Below are 18,669 nucleotides of genomic sequence, written 5' to 3'. Positions count from 1 at the left end.
TCTTGATAGAATTAACACAAATTTAGATTTTCTTCAATTCTCTAGAGGCAGAAGTGGATGTGGAAGCTCTCCTCTTCAGTTTTTAGGGTTTTTCTATCTTTTCCATTCCATTGTTCATCTAATTTCTCCATGACAATGGGGAACTAAACATTATTTGTTGTTGGGGGATGATGTAACCTTGTGAACTCTCATGTATTTGAATTGATCTTAATTATATATGCTTCTTTCATCAATTGTTAGGGTAATTCTTCTTTACTCAATGTTTGTTATGTTTAACTCATTCATGGCATTATGTATGATTTGCATGAGTACCAGGAGGTATCTTACAATTCATGTTCTGGAGGATTGCTCCCAAAAGAAGTATTGCTCAGGGATGGGGTATGAATTTTGGTCATCTTGAGCTCCTAATCGTAATGCAGAATTAATTATTAGGGATGCAAGGGATTGTGGTCTAGTAATTAAGGATAGGCTTTCTTCGCCGAGGGATCGGGTTTTAAGTAATTTAGAGAGTGATGTTAACAATTGAATGAAGAAGATAAATTCATATATGCATAAGAGTAAACTAGGTGAAATCTAAACCACAACAACATATTCATCTCATATTCAATATCATTCATTCACATTTGTGTTTTTCTTTTGAATTGGTCAAAAGAGCATTCATATTTACTTTCTTGCTTTGCATTCAAAATTCCAAATTGTTCTTCAAAAGTCTTAATTAGTTAAGTAATTACATGACAGTCTAGTGTCGTGAGTCTCTTGGGAAACGATACTTGGTCTTACCATTTTATATTACTTGATATGATTCGGTACACTTGTCGACATCTTAACACCTGAACAACAGTTAAACGGTTTTGACGTTGGTTCCCATTTGAGTTTGGGTCCTGTCTTGTTAGTAGCAGGAAGTTGTTCCTTGGGAACCCATTTGTATTTTCCCTTTGGAACACCAACATTTCTAAAATATAGCTGTTTCTAACAGTGTGACCAATTTTGTTGTAGTAAAAGCATGCATTAGTAGTAGGTTTACTCAAATCAATAAATTTCTTTGAGTTTATCCTATTACTTTTGGCTTTATAACCAATACCTTGTCTGTAGATAGCTCTTCCAGATGATCTTAACATAGCATCAAGATTTTCTTTGCCTTGAGTAATTTTTCCAACGTGCTAGCTAAGTACTCAACTTGCTCAACATGTCAAGGACAATTACCACATTCTTTCTCAATAACTTGTACTTCGGTCTTTACTGTCTTTGCAGATTTTAGACCTTCTTCAAGATCTTTTTCAAGCTTTTCATTATCCTGCACAAGATTATCAATTTTGTATTCATAATTTCTTCTCTTAGATGATAACCGATTCACTTTATACTAAAGTCGCATGGCCTTTGCATGAATTTCCTGAAATGCATACAGTAGCATGTAGTACTTGACTTCTATTGGTTCATTTTCAAATTCACGATCACTATCATCATCAGATTGTGCAGAGCCTGCCATAAAGCATAAGTTTGACTCCTCTTCAACATTATTGTCATCATCACTTGAAGAGTCTTCATCATTGTTTTCCAGAGCAATATAAGTTTTCCTCTGCTTCTTGTTCTTGTCCTGAGGATACTTGGAGAATTCTTTCTACTTGTTCTTTAAGTCTAAACAGTTAGGCTTGATATGACCATCCTTTCCACATTCATAGCATTGAACAGTGTTGCTTCTTGAGCTCTTCTTTCCTCCTCTTGAGAAACATGCATTGTTAGTTGCAGAATTTTTATTTTTCATGAATCTGTTAAATTTTCTTACCATCATATTCATCATTTCCTTTTCTGGTATATCTGCATCTGATTCAGTTTCAGGTTCATGAATCTTTGTAGCTCTCTTGCTTTTAGCCTTTAAAGCAATTGATTTCTTCTCTTCAATTTCTTCTTCCTCATTTAGCCTTCCAAGCTCTAATTCATGATCTCTGAGTTTTCCAAACAATGTAGCCATGTTCATGTTGGTCAAGTCTCTTGATTCAGATATAGCAGTGACTTTCGGTTGCTAACTTCTATTGAGACTTTTCAAGATCTTTATGTTGATTTCTTCTTTATCAAACATTTTTCCGAGAGCCATGAGGTGATTGACTATGTGTGTGAATCGTTTTTGTACCTCATAGATCGTCTCTCCTGCTTCCTTTCTGAATAACTCATACTCTTGTATAAGAGAGTTCTTTCTGGCCCTTTTTACTTCATCTGTTCCTTCATGCGTAACCTCAAGAACCTCCCACATTTTCTTTGGTAGTCTTGCATTGTGATATCCTGAAAAATTCATCCATTTCCTTGGTAGTCTTGTATTACATTCCTAACCTTAACATCATATTGTGTTCTACGGTTTTCATCTTGAGTCCACTCAAAAAAGTTTTTCAAAACAGTTTTTCCATTCACAATTTGAGTGGGTTCATACGGACCGTTTAGAGTTGCATCCCAAACTCCTTTATCCACGGATTCAAGAAAGATTTGCATCCTAATTTTCCAAAAAACATAGTTTTCTCTAGCAAATAGTGGTGGTCTATTTGTGGATGCACCTTCACCAAAGGTATGAAAATTGAAAGCCATTTTCCAGGATCAGTCGATTTAATGAAAACACTAATCGACTAGTTTTTCAAGTATTTTATGAAAACCAGCTCTAGTGCCAATTGTTAAAAAAGAATGGCTCAATTTCTCACACCAAGAGGGGTGCTGAATTGGTGAAGTATAAAATTTAAAACTTTCAAAGTCTTTTTCACCAAATATTATGCCTTTATGACTTTCTTGAAACGCAAGGTAAAAAGACTTGTTTATGCAGTGGAAATTAAATCGATTGAGTACAATAAGAAGTCGACTGAATAAAAGAGTGTAGGGATAGAAAGATCAAACACTAAGTTTTTATACTGGTTCTGCCAAGCCTACATCCAGTGTCCTTCAAGAATCCACAAGTAGATGATCACCACAATCACTTCTTGTTTCTTGGAGCTCTTTCTCTTTTTCTGTAAGAATGCACTTTCTGCAAAAGATATCACAAACTGTTAGATTCAGAAAAGTTCTTACAAAAATCAAATTCGCGTCAGTTTATAGATAAACACAACTCTGACGCATTTTAATCCACTAAGCTACTAATGCATTCAAATATAGCAATTCTGTTATTGTAGTTAGTAGCAATCAATGTAGTTAATTGAATATACAATTAATACAGTCGAATTTCATTTAATGCTTGGTCAACATATTTAAAAATATAGTCGTTGTGATAGTTATATCAAGCATTAACAGTTATTCCAAACATAACAAACTCAGTCGAATTCAATACGCATGTAATCGACTTTATAACAGAGTAAAACAGTTTTGAAAACTTTTCTCTTTGAAAAACTCTCACAGCACACTTGAAAAAGTTTGTGCAAATACACGAGTTTTAATTGACTCACCCCATAATGAAATCGACTTAAAATTGTTGTTTTGCCACATAATTTAAGTTAACAAAAGTGCTTGTGGTTTTGCTTTTCCAACAACATGTGTCATGCATTCAAGTATAAAATCACATATATAACACAGTGAAATGCAATGAACAACATAGACAACGCAATCATGTTCTCAAAAATGCATATAACATGTAAGCATATAACATGTAACACCAAATACATGTGTGTTATTAATTATGTGTTGTCATCATAAAAAACTCAGATATCATTGAGATTGTGGGTTCATCTAAACCAGTGCTCCCCTTATCAACAATCTCAACACATGTGAAAGAACAACATGAATGGTCTTTTGATGTTCTGCTCGAAGAAGAAGAAGTGCATTCACCACCCGGGCTTCGGCGACGTAGAAGAAAAGCTTCCAACACCTCATACACCATTTTAATTAGGGATTCTCTCAAATTAAGGATTTAAGGAAATCCCGTATTTTTTTCATTTCAAATTTGCAAAATCCACGTCACTAATACCCTAACTCTGCTACATGCTTCCCATTTTCATATTCAGCATGCCACGTCACTGGAACGTTAACGTCATTCTCTTCAATTGACGGAAAGGGTACAATTGATTCAATATATAGGAATAAGAACCTAATTAAGAACACAAATTATGGAAGGACCTATTTGAGAGATTTCTGTAAAAATAGAGACCTCGAAAATGATTAAACCATATTCTTATTCACATTGATGAAAATTATTGATTTTTGAAAGATAAACTAATAGGAAAAGCTCTTTTATAAAGGGAACTTAAAAATGGTCTCTATCAACTATGTGACAATAAAGACTATAATGTCTACATGTCTTTTAAAGAAAGTTGGCAAAGGAATCTTGGACATCCTAGCAATAAAGCTCTTGAAAAGGTCTTGAAAGAATGCAATGTGAAAACATCATGTAGTGACTCATTCACATTTTTAGTGAAGCCTCTCAATTTAGGAAATTGTATATGTTACCTTTCAAAGGCTTTTCCTCACATCTAATGAACTTTTAGATGTTTGGGATCCTACTCCAATTTTGTCTCCATCTGGGTTGAAATATTATGTTCATTTTATTAATGATTTTTTAGTTGATTCACATGGATTTTTCTCTTAAAGCAAAAATAAGAAATTATACATGCCTTCACCATTTTCAAAGCTATGGTTGAAAATTAGTTTAATAGAAAAATTAAAATCATTCAATGTGATGGAGGTGGTGAATTTAAATTGGTTCAAAGAATTTCCTAAGAATCAGGAATTATATTTAGAATGTCTTGTCCCTACACCTCTCAATAAAATGGTTGTGTTGAGAGAAAACACAAACATGTTGTTGAACTTGGCCTAACCATATTAGCACATGCCAAAATGCCCCTACTTTACTGATGAGAAGCCTTCTCAACTATTATTTACTAATCAATAGACTACCATCATCAATAAATCCAAACAAAAGTTCATACTCACTAATTTACAAGAAAGAACCTGGCTATGGAAAGTTAAAACCTTTTGGATGTGCCTGTTATCCTTGTCTCAAACCGTATAATCAAAATAAGCTTCAGTTTCATACATCTAGGTCTGTGTTTCTTGGTTACAATAATTCACACAAAGGATACAAATGCATTAACTCTCATAGGAGAATTTTCATCTCAAGACATGTGATTTTCAATGAGAATCACTTTCCTTTTCATCAAGGTTTCATTAACACAAGAAATTCTTTAAAAGAATTAACTTAACTTATGTCAGTTTTTCTTCCTAATTACTCTCCAGATACCACTATCAATAATACTCTTAAACCAAAAAACAATACTACAATTCATCAAGAAGAAATAAGAGGTGATAGTCCTGCCAACACTAGTACAAATGAAGGAGATCTTGGTGAATCTTTTACTGATAACAGTACATCTAGAGAAAGTCAAGAACAAGCCTAAGCAATAGTGAAACTCAAAGCAATCAACCCAACACCAACACTCACTTGATGGTGACCAGAAGCAAAGCTGTAATTTACAAGCCTAAGCAATCATACATAGGATTGACAGAGGTTCGTGAAGATGACAAAGAACCAGAAAATTCTAAGGAAGCCAGAATCAAGCCATGGACACTGAATTCAAGGCTCTAATGTTTAATCAAACTTTGACATTACTGTCATTCAAGGGTCAAGAAAACATCATAGACTCAAAATGGATATTCAAAACCAAGTATAAAGTGGATGGTTCAATTGAAAGAAGAAAAGCAAGACTTGTTGCAAAAGGTTTCCAGCAAATAGCATGTATAAAATTTGATGAAACTTTTAGCCCTATTGTCAAGTCCAACTCTGTCAGAATTATATTAGCCATTGTACATTTCAATTAGGATGTTAGGTAACTTGACATAAATAATGCCTTCTTAAATGGAAGTCTAAAGGAAACAATTTTTATACATTAACCTAAAGGCTACATTGCCTCAACCGAACCAGATTATATATGTAGATTGTCCAAGGCCATATATGGTTTGAAGTAGACATCAAGAGCTTGGTGTGATAGACTAAGAGACAACCAAGCCAGAAAATTCTAAGTGATTCTTCTTTATTCATTCTTAGAGGTACAAATATATGATATTCCTACTCATTTATGTTGATGACATTATTATAACAGGAAGCAATCTCTGGTGCTTAGAAACATTCATCAATCAACTGAATGTTGCATTCTCTCTAAAAGACTTAGGACATATGAACTATTTTCTTAGCATTAAAGTACACAAGAATGACAGTGGAATGTACCTAAGGCAAACTAAGTACATAAAAGATACTCTAAAGAAGTTCAACATGGAGACGGTTTCATGTCCAACACCAATGATGGGTGATAGACAATTCACTACAAAAAGGGAACCAATGACCAATGTTAATTTGTACAGGCAAGCCATAGGTGCATTGCAATATTTGACCAACACAAGGCCAAACATTACCTTTGTTGTCAACAGTCAATAGATGAAGACACCTACCATGGATCATTGGCAAGGAATAAAAAGAATAATAAGATATCTTCAAGGAACAATGAACTTATGTCTGCATATAAAACCCTCAAATGATCTTGACATAATGGGGTGTTCTGATGCAGATTACGCAACTAGTACTAATGACAAAAAATCAATGGCAAGATGGTATGTGTTTCTTGGAGAAACTCTTGTTTCCTGGTCTTCAACAAAACAAAAGATAGTATCACAATCAAGCACAAAATCAGAATATAGAGTCATGGCTAACGTTATAGCTGAAGTAGCGCGGATTAGATCTTTGCTAACAAAACTAAAAATACCAATGCTCATAAACCAATGTTGTGGAGTGATAACCTAAGTTCAAAGTCAATTGTTTTTAATCCAGTCATGCATAGTTCGAACACATTGAGATAGATGTGCACTACATACGTTATCAAGTCCTAAAAAATGAAGTAATTGTGGCCTTGACATGACCATGTCACCACTAGTTTGAGAGGAAAGTTAGACAAAGTTAAATACTCTGTTCAATATACTATCATTTAGGACTGTTGATTTTAGCAACTCACAATATCAATTTTTATTTATTGTGTAATTGATCGAGGTCGTACCCGAATCAAATTAATATGCAATTAAGTGCACTATAGACTAGGACGTGACTCCTAAGTCATCACTCAATGACCAAATATTGGTTCAGGAATTAGATCGAACACTTGGTGAGGGTGTTTATGGACAGTTTGATGACTTGAATTGAAACAACTAAAACACGAATTGAACTACTAATTGACAACGATTAGTCACTAACTCAATTACAATGCTTCCAATCATAGATTAGCAACAAAACTCACTCCTTCAACCCTTAATTAAACATGAATTAACCAACTAAGCAAAGATTAACCATGTTTTCATAGAAGCGGATTAAGCAAATGCCATGGTCATATTCAATCAATTATGCACCACACAATTTCATGAACTAAGCAAAGATTAAACACCAATTAGGAAATTAAGCGTGTATCCAATTGAAAATGCACAACCAGATTCAATATCAACCAAGTTAGAGTAGCATAAACACAATTATAGCTTAGAAATCTTAAGGAAACGATGTAATTTCGCTAATGACCGACCAAGCAAACCTAAGCTAACATTAAATTGAAATTACAACAGCAAAATGAAAGGAAAATCAACATTAAATCTGGAACATAATGCACAAAACGAAATTGCAATGAAAAAGGATTCAGAAATTGGAAAACGGAACAACAACGAAAAACGAAAATGCAAAAACAAAATGTGAACCAAGAAAGGAAATTGAAAACACAATAACAAGCAATAAACGAAACTGGAAATACAAGTGAAAGTAAGAGACGAAAACAAAATTTCCATAATGAAACCTAAACCCCCCAAGCAGGGGGTAGGGACTGGAAAACACAACTATCCTCCAAGACCTAAGGGAAAAAAATGAAAATGAAGGGAAAGAGAATGTGAAATCTGATTTTTGGGGTTTTAAAGACCCCATTTACCGTTTTGCCCTTTACAGGGGCTTCTACAAAATATGGCCAAAAATGAGTCCAAAGCTAAACTAAAAAATGAAATTAAAATCTAATGTTGATGTGGAAATTGGTAAATGAGGTTTAGTCCCAAAATATGATTCCAAAATTGTCCTGCAAATAATAATTGGAATAATTAGGCCAAAATAATTCAAATTAATTAAAATAAGAATTAATAGTCTAATTAAGCCCAAATAGTGAAAATAAGACAATAATAGAGAATTAAACACAATTCACTGATATATTTTGATTCCGAAAACTAAGTGAATAGTATAAAATAACGATTCATCAGTAATAATATTACATTAAATACAGTAATCATTCATAAACATCAGTTTATGATAGTATTTCTCTTTATTAGTATAATTACAAGTTATTATTTATTGTATGTTACTTTCTATACTTATTTTTTTTTACATTATTTTGGTATTTAAATCATCAATGCAAATGAGACTATTGATACTTTTTCTATGTAAATTATGTTAGAGTAAAAGAGGAAAAGAAAAATTTTACAGTTGGCAACCGATGTAATATTAAATACAAAACTTCACTTCCTAATATCACCATATGGTATTTAAAATTTTTGAAATGCGTCATGTTTCTCTTACATTAATTTCGCTCTAATAGATTACGTTTCTCTTTATTATAGAAATAATACTTTCACACATAAAATATTTATTATTTATTTCACATTATTTTTTATCAAAAAATTATAAAAGTTTACTTTTATAATTTTTGTACCTTTCTCAGGTAAAAGTGTCACCCTATCATTCCTCAGATACTTTTCAGTTTTTCAGTTAAGCAAACGAAGCTTATTATTTTTTGTATAGATATATATATTTATTACCTTTTAGGGTTAGATTGAAGTGCGTGAAATTGACTATAACTTGTTATTTATTCTTTTTCACTTTTATGTTTGTTTGACCGATGCTATATATTATCATTTCTTTCATGGTTCACATAAAGTTATGATAGCTAATTCTCGGCATTGAAAAAAGAGTTTATATTTTCTCTTACAGAACATTCTAAATTTATTTGCAAGTATGTAGATTTACAAAAAAATTTATAAATGATCATAAAAGCACAATTAAATTAAAGTGGGCGTGGGTCATGATATTACTATATACTACATAGCCAAAGTCTCCAATTTATAGAATTGGAACTAAATATCCAAAAACTAGCCACTATCCTATGACATAGATATCAAATAAAATAAATAATAAGGAATAACTATACCCTTGTCCAATGTTGCATCTTCTGGACAAAACAAATTGTTCCTCCACATTTCAAAATGGTAATAGAAAAAAATATATATAGTTAATTAATAATTATAAAAATCATAACTTTAAAAAATAGTTAAAGGTTAAAATATGATAAGAGATTTTAAACTTAATTCAATCTTAAACGTTAGTTGTAAGAGGAAATATATATATATATATATATATATATATATAAAAGTCTTTTAATCCTCTATTTTATACTGAAAATATATATATATACATAGTTGTTTGAAACAATATAAAAACGAAATATAAATATAAAAACGAAATATAAATATAAAAACGAAATATAAATATATGAACATAAATGCACATATATCAACGAAAAATAAATTAAATCTAAAAAATTCTGACTTTTAATAACCATATAACAAAAGAAATATAAATTCTAACATCTAAATTAAACATCTATTTGTACAAATGTCATTATTAATTTTAGTGTTAATTTTTTATATTTTTATATTAAACATCGAAGACTTATTTCGCAACAATAAATTTTCAATTAAACAGAGATAGTCCAACTTCAACACGGCAGCTTCATGCATAATGAAATGATAGGCTAAATAAAGACTAAAATAGGTTTTAATCCTTTTATATTAAAAATTAAAATTAAAATAATTTTGAAAAAATAAATCACCTGAATCTACTGTGTCTCAGCAATCTACAAAGATAGCAGTCTGAGAAAAAAAAATGTAAATTACAGAAATACCCTAATGATTCATTGTTTTGTTTTCATTGGTTTTCTTTTATTTTGTGCACTTTTGATTGGTCGCATGTAAGTATGACGTGTCGTTTTTCTAAAATTTGCGTGTTGACCTCAATGGTCCCTTGTCTCTCCTTAATTCTGTCAATATTCTCTCCTGAAAAAAGTGTGAAAGTGACAAACATCAACATCAAATCCAACATCACATCAACATCAAAACATGTATAATTAAGAGCAAAAAGAAACCTGGCACGTGCCTCTTTATGATTCGTGGCTGCACGTGCTCTTTTATGATTCGTGACGGCACGTACCATTGTGCTAACATGGCCAATACGACGCGATTCAACGAAAACCTAAACAAAACGAGGTTTCCTCAATATGTATATAATCCCCACACATGTTTCTGAGAGTCTCACACCAACACAGAGCATACCCCTTGGCACTCGTGTTCCCTAGGCAGGGAGCAATACTGTAAAATCAAAACAAAAAAAAATTCTTAGTCTCCTTCTCCGGTAAAACTCTCTCTAATCCGATTCTCTCATATGTTTTTCTGTCTATTCTAATTCTCTAATTTTATTTTTTTTCTCGAGACACTTTATACTTTTGCTTTGATTTCAGTGTGGAATTTTGGTGTGTTTCAAGGAGGATTCAATTTTTGCAGAAAAACAATGGCGGCGGCGATTTCTGCTTCTATGGTGGTTCCAGCCACAGTGTTGAATGGTGCGCAATTCGGGAGTGCCTCTCTGTATGTCGGAGATCTGGATGCCAATGTGATAGAGAGTCAGTTGTTTGATCTGTTCAGCCACGTGGCTCAAGTGGTTTCGATTAGGGTTTGCAGGGATCACACTAAGCGAACCTCCCTCGGCTATGCATATGTCAATTTCGCCAATGCTCAAGATGGTTTGTTTAATCGTCCTTTGTCGTTTATTTATTTGATCTTTTTCTATTCAAATCTTGCATGTGATTGATTATAATGTATCTGTTGTTGTTGAAATAGTTGCGTTATTATTTTTAGAACTAAATGAAAGGATTAAACAGAATCCTGAGATATTTTTTTTAATTATTTTTTATTTTTCGGTTGGTGACTGTTTGTGTTCTGCACTGATTATTTTGATCTAGAGTGGTCTCCTGTCCTGGCTATAGCTGATTTTTTTATTATGTTGTCTGTACGATTATTTGTTATTTTTTTTATTGAAGTTGTGGATTTGATTATAGCTGATCTGTTGGATGGGGTCTTGGATTTTGGTTTTTCTTAGAACTGGATTGAAAATGAAAAACATTTCCTGAGTTAATTGTTTATTAAATTTTTTCTTAGTATTATTTCTTTTCTTTTTTTGTATTTGATTATTTTGATCTACATCTGTCTTAATTATTTTCTTGCTTTGAATATACTTGTCTAGATGGTTGTGTTGAATTTGATTTGGGAGGAAAGAAATGTTAACAAGAAAACCTATTTATTTTTATTTATTATTTTTCTTTTGGGATCACATGTTTCCCTTTTTAATTTTGATTATTTTGATCTTCGTCTTCCGTCAGGTTCATAGGTGAGTGGTGTTTGTAATTGTGTTTAGTGCTATTACTTTTTATTTCTTTTTTCTATCGAAGTACTGGATTTCATTATAATTGTGCTCAGTTAATGTTTGTGTATTACCATTATTATTTGGTTTACCAGTCGATTATTTTGATATTTGTGTGTGTTAAAGCTTAGATCTGGTGTTGATCTACATGTATGTCTACTTACAACATATCTACGTGCTTGATCTGCATAATTAAATTTATGTTGCAGCTGCTATTGCCATGGAACATCTGAACTTCACTCTTCTGAATGGAAAACCCATTCGGATTATGTTTTCTCACCGTGATCCCAGCATCAGGAAAAGCGGATTTGCAAATGTGTTCATTAAGAACCTTGATGCATCAGTAGATAACAAGGCACTGTATGACACTTTTGCTGCCTTTGGAACTGTGCTATCTAGTAAGGTAGCAGTTGATGAGAACGGTCAATCAAAAGGGTATGGATTTGTGCAGTTTGACAATGACGAGTCTGCTCAGAATGCTATAAAAAAATTGAACGGCATGTTAATAAATGATAAGAAGGTCTATGTTGGGCTTTTTGTTCGGCGTCAGGAAAGGGCTCCAGGGAATGAATCACCAAAGTTCACCAATGTGTATGTGAAAAACTTTTCTGAAACATACACTGATGAAGACCTTAAGCAACTCTTCAATACCTATGGTACTATAACCAGTGCTGTGGTCATGAGAGACGGAGAGGGGAACTCCAGATGTTTTGGTTTTGTGAATTTTGAAAGTCCAGATTCAGCCGCTACTGCCGTTGAAAAGTTGAATGGAACAACCATCAACAATGACAATGTTTTATATGTAGGGAGGGCTCAGAGGAAGGCAGAAAGAGAGGCAGAGTTGAAAGCTAAATTTGAACAGGAAAAAAGAAATAAATTTGACAAACTTCAAGGTGCTAACTTGTATCTGAAAAACTTTGATGACAGTTTTAATGATGAAAAATTGAAAGAGATTTTTTCTGTGTTTGGAACAACAACATCTTGCAAGGTACAGTTTTGTTCGTAATATATTGGTTTATTCTTTATGGGATGTGTAAAATTACTTCTTCTTTAATACAATATTTTGTGCAGGTAATGGTTGACGCACTTGGTCGTAGCAAAGGTTGTGGTTTTGTTGCATTCTCTACTCCGGAGGAAGCCACTAGAGCCGTAAGTTTTTATTTATTTATTTATATATATTATATAAGATTGACATACTAATATATACTATATATATTTTCTTAATCTTTATATATATAGAGTAGTAGATTGTGGTAATAATCACTATATTTATTTATTTTGTTACCTATTTTACTTATTTTCAGTTGGATGAAATGAATGGGAAGATAATTGGACAAAAGCCTCTGTATGTTGCAGTAGCCCAGCGAAAGGAAGAAAGGAAGGCTAATTTACAGGTGATTATGTGCTTGTTTTAAAATTTTGTATTAATGTTGTTTTAAATTTTATATGAATCTTGTTTTAGCCTTTTATAATATATATTAATTCTTTTACTGTATTCAGGCCCACTTTTCTCATATGCAAATTGCTGCTGGCATTACTGGATATCATCAAGCTTATTTTGGTCCAGGAACACCTGGGTTTGTCTCACCTCAGGCAACAGGCTATGGTTTTCAACCTCATGTCTTGCCACAAAGCATGCGTGGGGTTGCTCCAAATTACATTATGCCATACCACCTTCAGAGACAGGGTCCTCCTGGACAAAGGATGGGTCCTACTACACGAAGGATGGGAAATACCCAGGTGATCATACTATAGTTGTATTCTTCTTCATACAAAATATTATACACACTAATAAATTTGAAATTTTGAAAATAGGTAACTCTCACCCATTCACTTCCAATACCACCAACTGGTCCAAACGGCATACATAAGTATGTAGTGCCCTATAATGTGGTGGATCCATCTGACATTTCTGTATCTCCTATTGATGTCAAGACTTCTGCTTCATCATCAACTACCCTTGCTTCAGCTTTGGCTTCTGCTAGTCCGGAGAATCAACATAGGGTAAACTATATTCATGATTTTATGTAATTGATTTTGTATGTAATTCAGAAATAATTGTAAACTTTAATACTTGTAGATGCTGGGTGAACATTTATATCCACTGGTGGAACGTCTTACTCCAAGTCATCAGACTGCAAAAGTCACAGGAATGCTGCTGGAAATGGATCAATCTGAAGTGATTCATCTTATTGAATCTCCTGAGGATTTGAAGACAAAGGTGTCCGAGGCAACGAAGGTGCTTCAAGATGCAGCAGGTTCTGAAGTTGGTGATCAACAAAAGTGATATAATTTTCAGTTTTAGATATATTTTGAGACAATTTTGAGGTTCCAACGAGACTTTATTTATTTTGTTTGGACTAGACTTTAGATTATTATAAGGGTGTCAAGGATTTTAGTTTTATAAATTTATGTTTTTGGACTGAATTATAAGTTTACTATCTTTTGAATTTTAGTTCTTTTTGTTTTAATCTATTCTATAATATCTCGGGTATTATGCTATCTGAGAATTATAGAATATTTACACGCGGGCCAACTTGCAGCCATCCCGTAGTATGTTTTAAATGTGTTATTTCTTCTTTTCTTCGTTCATTCGAAGAGAGACATACGTACAGAAACAAAACAACGTTCATCTTCCACTTTGAGACTTAGGGACGAGACTCCTCAACGACCAAGCTCATCCACAGCGACATTGGTCACCCTCAGTAGTAAAACATGTTTGTTTCTATTCTTCGATTTTGTTTCTCTTCTTTGATTCATTTATCTAATCTTCTTTTTCTTACTTTGAGACTCCACAACAAGGAGTCTCCACAGCAACCACAACAAGGAGTCTCCATAACATTTTGAACCATGGTGCCAAAACTCATCCATGACGATGGCATAGGTTCGTTTTTCTTCTTCTATTCATTTCTTCAAATTCCCTAATTTTTGTTTTTGCTTTGGTTTTCTTCTTTGCACCATTGTTTTATGGTTGGTTTTTTGTTGTGCTCATGAACATTTTGTGGATTGAGAATTCTGGTTGTGACGATTTTTGTAGATTGACATTTCTGGTTGGATTGGAACTTTTGCGGATTGGGATTTTTAAGGCGTGAGCTAGGTTCTCAGTGTAAAGATGAAGATGATGAATCTCGTTCCTTTTTTTTTTTTTTTTTTTGTGTATAAAGGTCTGCCTGTCATGTATAAGGGTGAGAATATGATGGGGAAAACCAAAGTTGATGATGATAAATAGGTGAGCCAGTGATTGGGGATGAAGAAATGGAAGGTTAGCCCACTAGCTCGCTCGCCCACCCAGTGGCGGTGGTCTCACCCGACTTGAATTTAGCATGCCAGAAGAAAGTTGAGCCTATACTGGCCAGACGGACCCATTTTAACACCTCTAATGTTTACAAATGTCTTATTTTATAATTGTATTATATATTATGTAATATTTACATATTATAAAATATTTGATTATCTTATGTTGTTGCAAAATTAATTTTATAAGATAATTAGTAGATTTACATGATATCAATGTTATTTTCTAATTATATTTGAAATTACAAAAATATTTATTATTTTAGACAACATTAAATCTTAAAAGATAATAAAAATTATATGATAAAATGTTATTTTTTTTAAGATGAAATATTTAATTTTTTATTTTTTTTTACAAATTAGTAAATTTGAAAAATAAAGTATATATTTTGACAACTATACATTAATGATTTATGATAATTAACCTTCATAAAATTTAATAATTAATTAATTTGGAGTGTAGGAACGATGTCCAATAAATTATTCATGAATTTAATAATTGTTTTCAACTCATTTGGGAATTAAAATATTAATGGTAATAAATATAGATTAATTACCTTCATATCTCAAACATATAACTGTAGATTTTAGAGTGAGTTTTTATTAGTGTTATTCTAATTATGGTCTAATCGTGATTGATTATATTTAATGTCTAAATTAGTCACTAAGACTAATTGTCTTAAGCATTGATTGGTGGTTAGACTCTTTGACATTTTAGTCTTAATACCTTGTTCGTGCCGTCTTGTAAAAATTGAACGTCCAATATATAGCTTACCGGACTATATGATACGTTAGTATAAATAATTTTCTTATAATAATTCATCAATAGGAAGAAGAATAGGGCATGGACGGGTTTTGTTCTCTCATACTCAACCCAAAGACAAAATTCATCCTTATATCCAAATATGAAAGTTTTGTTTCATCTCATTCTCACTGGTAACAAGTGTACACTCATGTTTGTGTCCGTACCCATACCTATTTTTTTTATACCTAAATATCAATTAATTAATTTTTATAAAACATTAAAAATTCTTAAAAATAAAACATAAAATTATTAAATATTCAATATCAAAATGATGTATTCTCGTATTTTTCAATATTAAATATTTAGAAAAAAATTATAATGATATACCTTTCAAATTAAAGTACCAAATAAAGTTTCATGAAACCAAAACCTTTATTAAATTTACAAAGCTAAAGTTCTTAAATTTTTAAAATATTTTTGACAAGATTACAAAATAAGAATCAAATTTACAAATATTTTAAATGTTTCTTTATCTTCGTATTCTTTAAATTCTAATAAAATTTCTTTCTATATGAACTAATAAATGAAATTACAAAAAAAAAGTTTGAACTAATAATAATTAAAATTTAGCATAGATTTTTTATCTTTTTGGACTTTGATATATGTTGGATTGTAATATAAATAATATTCATGACAATGACATTAAATTATTAAATTATTAATAGTAAATGAATTTTTTTTCTTATACAATTCTAGTAGTACACTTATGATAGTATATTAGAAAATATTATCTATACTCATACCCATACCTAGTTAATATACAATGACATTAATATATATATATATATATATATATATATATATATATATATTATATATATATATATATATATATATATATATATATATTAAACTACCAAATAAATTATATTTTAATAATTTAAATAGAGACGAGCGCAGGGTCAATATATACGTTTCCATTTCCTTGTATCTAATTGAAAAAGTTGAATATTATCTATACTCATACCCATACCTAGTTAATATAGAGATTTTTCATCCAAACAACGATAAATTCGAACAATATCAAGGTAACAAGTTTATTTGTTATCCTGCTCAAGAGTCACTTTAAAGGAGTTATAAAGTGATTTAATGATAAACTATGGAGAGGTTATTGATTCAACTCTGCCATAACATTTGGGAGTTATGAGATTAGTTTGAAGGGTTTGAATTGGAAAGGGAAGACAAAAAAGGTTATGAATTTAATTCTATTAAGAACTAACAATTTTATAGAAATAAAATCAATCACTTTAAAAGTGTCTAACAATTTAAATTATGAGGTCGTTAATTACTATGAATTTTTCTCAATTCTTTATTTTTAGGTGTTTTCATTAATATTTAATTTTTTTTATCTGATTTGGAAATTTTCATACTTTTTTGTATGACTCTTTAATATTATGTGTTATTGTCTCAATAATAACATTTTTAATAGAAATCACACTAATATCAGGTGAATACACGTTTTGATAATTTTCATAATTCTTTGATATGATCATTTGTTCTTATCTCACAATAATAATATTTTTATAGAAATTATAACAACATTATGCGGTGTATTACTTTTAACTTTTTCACACTTATTTTGTAATTCTTTAATCAGAAAACTTGTCATTTCTACAATAATAATATTTTTAAAGAAATCTCAATAATAATATTATGACGTTTAAATTTTTTTTATATTAATTTGATCATCTTTATTGGTAAACTTCATTATACTTTTATAAAAAAATGTCCTAAAAAGGTTTACTTTTATGATAAAGATATTTAGTGAAAAGCTGCTAAATAGAAAAAAGTATGTTATAGATTGTTGTTTTATAGAAGAGTTTATAAATAATTTATAATTCTCAAATTAATTAATAATTAAATTAATATAAATTAGAGTTTTGATTTTTAAAATTCGGCAGAAAAGTTATTTTCTGCAGGATGATATATGTCGCATGTCTGTGATTCTATTTCGTATTTTATTTTTGATCTTGTCCTCTTTCTCTTCTTGTTTGTTGTTTCTTATCTTTTTCCTTACATAATTATCTTTATCTGCATCCTAATTAAAACTGTGTCAGTTATCTTATTTTTCTTGTCTTTGATTCTAACAACTATCATTCATGGAGCATATATATTATTTATTAATGCCTTAAGGACAAAAAAAATAAGCTTGAATTACTAAGAACCCGATAAAGATGATTCTTTAAATCAAGTATGGAAAATATTCAGGTTTTTCATCAAACTAGGCATATTTGCCTTCAATATTATTAAAATGGGCAAATTCAACCGAAATTACGAAAATGGGGAAGTCGTGGGGGGTCCAAACGATAAATGAAGAAGTCATGCCCCCCTGCACGACTTCACACTGTTCATATGTGCAGTGGTGAAGTCGTGCACCCCAAAAACGACTTCTGGTGTCTGTAATCGATTACAATGTAATGGTAATCGATTACACAGTGTGGTTATCGTGACCCCCCTACACGACTTCAAATGGGTAGGCCAAAAACGTACTGGTAATCGATTACAGAAACCCTGTAATCGATTACCAGCCCATCTGGTAATGGATTACAACAAATCCTGTAATCCCTTACAGGGAGTATCTGGTAATCGATTACAGGGTTTGTGTAATCGATTACCAGTGTCTGGAGGAACAAATTTTGAAATTCTTTGCTTTAGTATTGATTGAATGCATCATCTATTAAAATTGATTTATATATAAAGTTGTTTTGACATGATGTGCAATAATAACGTAAGAGGATAATAGTTTATAATGATATAAATTTTATTGATTAATTAAAAAATTAGAGACAAATTACATATTTATAAATAATAAACGCAAGCAATCTATCTATGTCCTCCAGTCCCACACGTTGGTCTTCGTCGTGGTCGTTGGCCTCGCCTTTGTGATTGCAAAATCATTTTCAATATTACCAATACATAACATAGGTAAAATGCAAAATCATTTTCAAAAACCAACCAAAAACACACTGGTAATCGATTACAAGTAGATTGTAATCGCTTACCAGAGTGATTCTTGCACCACAAAAACACTGGTAATCGATTACAAAAGTGTCGTAATCGATTACCAGTA

At 31.4% G+C, this 18,669-nt stretch overlaps 1 protein-coding gene across 2 annotated transcripts; it reads left to right on the top strand.

The window, feature by feature from the left end:
* The first annotated feature begins 10,275 nt into the window (after positions 1-10,275).
* LOC124820915 (polyadenylate-binding protein 3-like) lies at positions 10,276-14,334 on the top strand. 2 transcript variants are annotated; one of them, XM_047292704.2, is made up of 8 exons: positions 10,276-10,435; positions 10,585-10,823; positions 11,710-12,488; positions 12,572-12,649; positions 12,805-12,894; positions 13,001-13,240; positions 13,316-13,504; positions 13,581-14,334. In XM_047292704.2, the coding sequence occupies exons 2-8, from the start codon at positions 10,592-10,594 to the stop codon at positions 13,785-13,787; spliced, it is 1,815 nt and encodes a 604-aa protein (XP_047148660.1). In that variant the 5' UTR covers positions 10,276-10,435; positions 10,585-10,591; the 3' UTR covers positions 13,788-14,334. The 2 variants fall into 2 exon arrangements, with proteins under 2 accessions (XP_047148660.1, XP_047148659.1); XM_047292703.2 differs by having other exon boundaries at positions 10,542-10,823.
* Positions 14,335-18,669: the final 4,335 nt, after the last annotated feature.

The sequence above is a fragment of the Vigna umbellata genome, chromosome 4, assembly GCF_029865625.1.
Source record: "Vigna umbellata cultivar VRB3 chromosome 4, Vumbellata_1.0, whole genome shotgun sequence".
Classification (NCBI taxonomy): Eukaryota; Viridiplantae; Streptophyta; class Magnoliopsida; order Fabales; family Fabaceae; genus Vigna; species Vigna umbellata.
The sequence above is the reverse complement of the archived record's forward strand: the minus strand, read 5'-3'. Positions and strand labels throughout refer to the sequence as shown.